Source organism: Poecilia latipinna, unplaced genomic scaffold (assembly GCF_001443285.1).
Source record: "Poecilia latipinna isolate Pla-1442-1.1 unplaced genomic scaffold, P_latipinna-1.0 Scaffold1852, whole genome shotgun sequence".
In the NCBI taxonomy this organism is placed as follows: domain Eukaryota; kingdom Metazoa; phylum Chordata; class Actinopteri; order Cyprinodontiformes; family Poeciliidae; genus Poecilia; species Poecilia latipinna.
The window spans coordinates 100,121-107,837 of NW_015114468.1; the positions used below are offsets into that span (position 1 = coordinate 100,121).

Genomic DNA, 7,717 nt, shown 5'->3' on the forward strand with positions numbered 1-7,717 from the left:
GTGACATTCTTGTGTAACACCCCCCCCCCCCCCCAAAAAAAAAAAAACACACAGAGGGTATATTTGGCACCTGAATCAAATAAATGAAATAAAAAATGTCCAAAGAACTTACTCTTCCAGAGAAAGCTAACTTCTTTTAAAATTAGTCTAAATTAGGGACACTTCTGGAGGCTAATTCTACACTAGCATTAGTAAGCATGGACAATGACAGTCCTAACACACTTTTCTTGATATTATGAGAAAACACAGAAGTAGGGCCCAAGGGGCTGATTCTTTTTTGCAGCATGTTGAGATTCTGAAGCACAATGCTGGCTGGTAGGACCAGGACAAAGTGCTGTACAATGAGTGGCATACTGTGCTGTTGAGATTAATTCCAAAAAGAAAAATAAAATGTCTCCATCACTGGTGGGTGTCTCACAAATTACTTCACAAAAAATGCCTCTGGAAAATTTCCTGTATAGGACAAATTACTTTATTATACTAAAATTGATTTTGATGTTAAGTGTCCATATTTCGATTAGGATATGATGATCTCACATCTGCTTATTGTTTGGTAGAACTCAATATGATGTCCACAGTCATCATAAAGGCAGGCTTTCCTGATTTGTACCCTATTCGTTTCCTCTTCTTTGGGTTCATGACATACAGCGGTCTGAAGTCCAATTTTCAGAATTAATAAAAAGAAGTAAACCACTTCTAAGCAGATTTGCACAACTTTACCCTAAGGATATATTGCTAATGCTACAAATCATTTTCCTGGTACAAATTCAAACCTTTTCTATACTCCAGTGCCATGTTTCTTGGGATGCAAATATACTAAATGGCTTCAGGCATATACAAGATTGCTAATTTAATGACGCTTGTGTGTGAAGGCCATTGGGTATCCTATTAGAGTACACCCCATCAGGCAGTTAGCAAGCTTTGGTACTTACCACTAACGAGTGAGCTAAATGTCTAAATGGTGTCATAAATGTCCAACAGATTCAGATTAAAGAAAAGGTTTGGGAGCCTTCCAGTATGATGAGGATTTTTGCATAGCTTATTTATGAAGTATGTTCTGCGTTTCATGAATCATACAATATTAAATCTCCCATCTGTTGCAATCAACAACATTAAACACGTTCGGTTTATCTAATCAGCTCCACTGCAACATAGTGGGTTCTCCAAATTATAAACTTGTTGACTAATTAAAGCCACAAATTCTATAAAACGCTTAGTTACTTAACAGACTGTCTGAATGCTGATGGGAGCTGCCATTACTTCTGCTAAAACATTTTAGTTCATCCTTCTATAAAGTCATTTTCATGCCCTGTCAACATATTTACAGAGCTGTTGAAAGTATTTGCCCCCTTCCATTTTTCTTTTGTTTTTGCTGTTTAGTCCAATAAAAATGGTATAGTGGACTCATAAAGTAATTTAAAAAGTTGTTTGTGTGTACATTACAGGCACAATACTTGACTGACCCTATGAGAAAAGGTCATTGCTCCCAGTTGGGCCATGCTTGATCCCAACCGCCATCAAGTGTTTGTGATAACTGGCAATGATGTTTTTCTCCAAAATTGCTATGGGGAATTTTTGCCCACTGTGGACTCTGTGGACTAACATGTCTGCTTTGTATATGTGCCAATTAAATATAACTGCAGACGTACTGTCGAATACACTACAGTCCCACCATTCACTTTGTAAAAACTGCGTCACAGGAGTTGAAGGAACGACACCGAATTTCTATGCTCTTTAATGTCAAACATGTGATCAGACAAAACCCCAAAGTTTTAGAAACACCAGTAAACATTTAGGATCAAAAGCCTTAAAACAAAACCCTCAGGGGTGTAAGGATGACTACGGAGCAAAGCTGCTTTGGAGGCATGATGGAAACCAAAATCATAAGGTGATATAATCTGCCAAATTCTATAGCTGATCATTTTACTGTGTATCAGGCTGTGCAAACATATGTGACATTAGGCCATAACTCCAAACAGTAACACAGACATTTCCGCCCAATTTGCGGTCATGATAAGCACCATCCATCCCTCCCACACTCTATCTATCGTAGCTTAAGGGGTAAGCTTAGGTAAGCTGATTACTCATCTAGTTTGGTCCCTGCATTCAGTATTTTGAGAATCCCACCTCTTCCCCCTTATCATTCAATACAAACCAAACACCCACACAAGAGGCTTGTGCTATACCTTCACCGGAGGCTTTGGCTGAGCTTGCTGCAAGCTGAGTATGTGCAGGAAAAGAGGACTCTGCAGGACAGTCTTCAGCACAGAGAGCTTTTCCTGAGTGGGAGCCTCCCCTCGCTCCTTCAGTTTGGCTTGCAGTCTTTCCACAGCTTCTAAGGCGCACTGAGCATCTGCAGAGAAAATTGATTTTAAAGGCTAGAAAGTTCGGCCTTTCTGGGTTACAAAAAGGTAACATTAGGAACATAATTGTTATTTAACATTAAGCAACAATTCAATCATTCCAAATAATTAAGCAATAACTAAACAAAAAGATGAATTTTTCCATATATTTTAAGATGTTTATTTTTTTTAGTAATGGTGTAAAAACAGTTTAAAATATGAAGCAAAAGCCGTACATAAAAGATAAGTTTCACATTGGTTTAAATTTTGGCCTATTTGCCTGGTACACTTCACGCTGCTTACTGAGTTGGCACATTTTTTCCGACAAAGATTAAGTTCTTTACTTTGACTATACTGTGGCAACACTATTTTTGCTCTTCGTGTTTAATGTCATGGTTGCATGATAAAACTTCAGCTAAGCTTCAACTCTTATATGGAGTCACATTTAACTCTAGTGTAAGTTGGTTTCAGATAATTAATAAATACCATTTTCATCCGTTATGGGGTTGCTGGGTGCTTTTACAGCTTTTCTTATGTTACAAATTTACATTAGGCCCGTAAAGCCTCCTATACACACACACAGACACAAAACTTAAGCACATAGGCCAAATAGTGGGTTGATAGGATACAATGGAGTAAAACAACCCCAGTTGCACTATGTTACATTATTTACAAAAAAATCATAACAAAAATGTATAAAATAATAAACTTCTTTAATAAAAAAAAGAAAAAATGATAAATGATCCCACTCCTGCTCCAATAATACAAAATACTGAAACAGGACTATTATCTTTAAAATTAATGTATCATTTTGACAAACATAAATTTAAGTAAGAAATATAGAATAAAAATTGCGTATTGAGGAAAACATATGTTTTCAAAATTCTGCTCCTTAAATCAACTTAACAATTAGACAGGCTAACTGCTTGGTCTCAGAGCCTGTAGTTGGCTGGTTAACGGACATTATTGTTAAAGCAGCATTACCTCACTAGAAATATTTTCATGCAGCTAAATTTGAGGGAAAACCTTTTTTCAGCCAGCTGCAAGGCAGCAACACAGGCTTTGTGCTCAAACCAGGGTTTCTATTGCATCTCATTAGAACAGCTTTAAACTGCAGGAAAATAAGGGATGTTCAAACTCTAAGTTTTCCAAACCTTTTCCACCTTAATACTGTAAACTGTCCCTGGTCTAGCAGGTTAGAATTGATCCATCCCTGATGCATCTCAGCAGACAACAAAGGTTTCTTGGTGTGCATGTGTGCATTTAGAGACCGTTTCTGCAACACAAAGCTCTTGCAAGTGATAAGGTCTCACTCAGATAATTTTGTCAATACTGGCTTGTGGTGTGGAAGCTGACACTAATGCCACTCTGAAAATGAACATTTTTAGCAAACATTTCCCTTAACAACACTTTCCAAACCAATTGAGTTCCAAAAGACACACTGCAAGGACAAAAATACCTTTCTAGAACCATTTAAGCTTACAATTATTATTATTATTTCAATTTTCTTTGAAGACTGAATACAAATCAACACAAATAAAACCATATTTGGCATTTTTCCAGTTAATCTGCTGACTAAGGCTTGAACACTCTTCTCTTGTTCATTTTCAATGAGAATGTGCATGATTTGAATGTACTGTTGTTTACTGAGCAACAATTGACTTGAAATTGTTTTGGAAAAAAAAAATCTTCAAACCCTTCTCAGATTGTTGAGCACCAATAATTAACTCTCTTTTTGTAGTGCTGATCTCTTTCCAGCCTGGCATTGTTTCATCAAACAGCTGGAAGAGTTACCGACCACACTCAGTTAATTAAATTAATTTGGTAAGCCGGACCTGGCTGCCATTTACCCTCCTAATTACGACAGAAACTGTGAGGTTGGATTTAGCTTTTAATCCCAATGGAAACACTACTAGTGTGTTTTTCGCACATTTCCTTGAGTATCCTTGGTGATTTTAATTAAACAATTTGCTTGTTTTGTTATGGTGTTTTTATATGTTTGCTGTTTAAGTTTGTATAGTCAAATGCTTTTCATGACAGACAAAACCTATAATTAATTGCTGGAAATGTATCATATGTGTTTGGATGCATGTTCTCATTCTAATGACTTTACTCTAATTTTGACATTGGCAGAAAGTCGGGGAGTGTTGATGTGTGAGGGAAAAGCGACAAATATTAAAGGCGATGTGGTTGGATGGTCCAAGCAAAGAAGCTTGTATATCTGCAGTAAAGTGACATCGGTGACCCAGAGAAGCGCCAGTGCGAGTTCTTCCAACATTTTCAATAAAGTTTAAGTTAAAGTTTGGCCCCAGTGAACTTAATGAGGAAACATTAGGTTGTCTGGTACGTCTCAGAACAAAAGCAGTAGACTGCCAATTGTATCAGGTCATGTTGTCCTTGCTCATTTAGCCGAGTTGGTACTAATGAGCGCAAGCCACAACTGAGGTAATTGTTTGTGGCAGAAGCTAAAACCCTGTAAAGTCCTCCCTGCAAACTTTTGACAGGGGTGTGAGGCCAGCGCCACCTGCTCATGTAACTATTCGTGCCTGTCTGACTGCAGCGGCCATGTCTTACACCCTAATTTTAAGCCATGAGTGTATAGATGTTATTGCGACGCTTTTTTTTTTTCTTTTTGGAGGGGGAGGAGACGAATCAAATACACTCCTACATCTAAAAAAGGTCACCAAACACACTCACCCATGATCTCCATTATTATCAGAGGGAGTTCTTGAGTCCAAATTTTCCTCTACGTCTCAAGCCGATATCATGCTTGTCCACTTGGTTCCTGTAACGTAGAAAATAAGTTTAGAGAAGCTTCGCAGATTTTTAAAGGTTTTCATTCCATCTGTGGAAACATATTCCTCCTCTAAGATAGAATTTGTTGAGAATATTGCAGCTCTTTAATAACCTCCTTTCACTTTCCAAGAAAATAACTAGTTTAGAAGTAATTATTTTACATCTGTTCATCAGCTTGTATCATTTCCCCCATATATCTTCTCCCTCCAGGGCTTGTGCCATGTTTGTTTCCAAGCGCCTTGCTTGTCACCTAATGCTCTTTAGCAGGATTTAAATCTGCTCCAAAAGGCTTTATCCGCCCCTGATGATAATTAACTGCGACACACGGCCTCCCGACCCTTCTGACTTAAGTAGGGGTGGAGGGGAGGAGAGTATGGCTTCAAAGCCTGACACAAGTGACATGATTTGATTTGCAAAACGACGGCATGGAAATGACAAGATCTCATCTGAAATCTAATTAGGAGCCAATGATGGGCATCGGGATAGAATGTTTATATGGCTCTTATTGCACGTCTAAAAGTTCTTATTAGAGCCGTGCTTCTAAATGGGTTCTAAGAAAAAAATAATAAAAAATACTGGTCTAATTTACGGTAACATTTTTGCGAACTAACTGCTGTTAATTTGCTAGTCAATCTGCGAAGCTGCTTCTGTAAACAAAGGCAATTTGGCTCCATTACTATGACAACCAGACGGACATCAGAAGCAGCGCAGTGCTCCGTCTCACCTCCATTGTAGCAGACGATCAACAGGTCCTTGAGAGAATCCCCTCCACCTTCAGCAGTCAGTCAGTCTGATGGTACAGATGGACTTTTACAGAAAACCGAACCACTTTTTCCGGTGGATCGAGTTACGACAGCGGTCTGAGACGCGCCACAGCTGCCAATAAAAACAGATGAGCACTTTATTTCCCTGCGTTTAGTCCAGTCAGAGCGTCAAGAGAGCGCGTCGTGCAGTGCGCATGCACACCCCCTTTGATCTCCAAGCACAAAGAGCTCATCCCCTGCAGACTGAAGAGAAAGAACGGTGTGACACATATCATTAAAAAATGGTATTATAATTTCTTTCTTTCTTTCAGTTTTCATAGATAATCTGTGTTCCTCACAGATAGATTCTGAAGTCCAAGAAAAAAAAACAAAACAATAAACGCTCCCTGGATTCAAAACAACCCGAAAGCATAATGTTTGTTAAACCTTGGATCCATCACTGGATTGGTTTGATTTCCTGTTTATTTTTCAGGGTGTTAAAACATGAATCATAAACTGAGAAACTAAAGAACACCAGTTGACCTAAGAATGTCTGTTTTGGTAGGAGAGTTTAAATTTATTTCTGGTTAATTGCTATTTGAATATACGTTCAAATTATAGGGCAGAAAAGTGAAGAGGCACAGAATTAAAGCTGTGTGAAGTCCAAGTGAAATTTCCACAGGTAGTGATAATGTGAGGAGTTATCAGCTAAGTGGTCCACCGCAGAATCAAACGTATTATTTGGCCTTCACACGTCCTTAAAATGACCCACTATTAGTTGCAACAATATTTTGAGAAATATTTCAAGTTAAATACTATAGGCTGTTTTTATAAATTTTTATAAAAAATACTGCCTACGGACCTCGCCATGTTGTATAAACTGCAATGCATTCTGGGTAAACGAAAGGCTAGTTCGCCTAGTGCTAACTCCGTCCAGCTAAAACAGCAATGAGTAACATTCCATTTCAATTTAAACTGAAAAGTGGCAATGTAGAAATCACAAGGTGTTAAGAGGAGGAGGAAAGAGAGGAAGAGAAAGGAGTTTGCAGAAGAAGCTGGTGTTTGTGCTGATGTTGCCAACTTTAGCTTCGTAAATGAAACGATGAATGACAGATACTGTCTGTCTGTTTAGGATCCATGATTTCACTTTCCGTACCGGTGGCAATAGCTTCGTTGTTATTTAAAAGATTTCCCAGCGTTACCAGCCTCTGTTGTTTCTCCCAGCTTATTTTGTTCGCCAGGCAGCGTTTTGTGGATAGACAGTTGGTATGGCATTTGGTTTTAACTTGCCAGTAGCCTGGTAAAAAACCGACCCTTTGTACACTTTGCTTCATACAGAGGGTATGGGCTCTCAGCTGTTGAAAAACGATTGCTTCCTGGAGGCGTGGACTGTGTAGAGGTTGTAAATTTTACATTGCTAATGTTTGCCTGTGACTTATATAGGCCATTTTGAAGCTATGAAGCTTACCGCAATCTCCCACCCTTGTTCAGCCCTTGTCTCCTTCAAATGCGCATTTATGGGGGAATTTTACTGCCATAAGTAGAGAACACACATTTTCAGCTTGAAAACAGAATTTCATGTGTTTCTTCTCAAAACTTGTAATGCTTGCACTCAAAGCTTCAATCTACACTTATTAACTCGCTGCTGGCAAACCTCTCTGCTCTTGCGAATTCTTTTCTGCTCTCTCTCAAAACAAAAAAAGTACTGTCGCCTGGCAACTTTTCAGCCAATAGGATGAAAGTGTTATAATGGGCAATGGGAACCTCCTCCATGGTGCGTTTGTTTCCTTCTAGTGGTTGTGCCTGTGCTCATAGACATAATATAAGGATAGACGC

The 7,717-nt window shown here is 38.6% G+C and overlaps 1 protein-coding gene and 1 long non-coding RNA gene across 9 annotated transcripts in view; one reads left to right on the forward strand and one right to left on the reverse strand.

Moving 5' to 3' along the window:
- LOC106934743 (multiple PDZ domain protein-like) overlaps nucleotides 1-6,109 on the reverse strand; it is a 69,601-nt gene extending 63,492 nt beyond the window's left edge. For 6 of the 8 annotated variants that reach the window (XM_015014841.1, XM_015014838.1, XM_015014836.1 and 3 more), the window contains exons 1-3: nucleotides 5,863-6,109; nucleotides 5,040-5,127; nucleotides 2,187-2,353 (exon numbers count right to left, since the gene is read on the reverse strand). In XM_015014841.1, the coding sequence (XP_014870327.1) occupies nucleotides 2,187-2,353; nucleotides 5,040-5,052 (180 nt within the window). In that variant the 5' untranslated portion in view covers nucleotides 5,053-5,127; nucleotides 5,863-6,109. Of the gene's footprint in view, nucleotides 1-2,186; nucleotides 2,354-5,039; nucleotides 5,128-5,299; nucleotides 5,377-5,862 lie in introns of those variants that run through there. The other 2 variants (XM_015014839.1, XM_015014833.1) reach the window with 2 other exon arrangements.
- Nucleotides 6,110-7,353: 1,244 nt separating this feature from the next.
- The window catches only part of LOC106934747 (uncharacterized), a 21,402-nt gene continuing 21,038 nt past the window's right edge, over nucleotides 7,354-7,717 (forward strand). The window contains exon 1 of the long non-coding RNA XR_001421757.1: nucleotides 7,354-7,366. This is a non-coding gene — a long non-coding RNA (uncharacterized LOC106934747). The remainder of the gene's footprint in view (nucleotides 7,367-7,717) is intronic.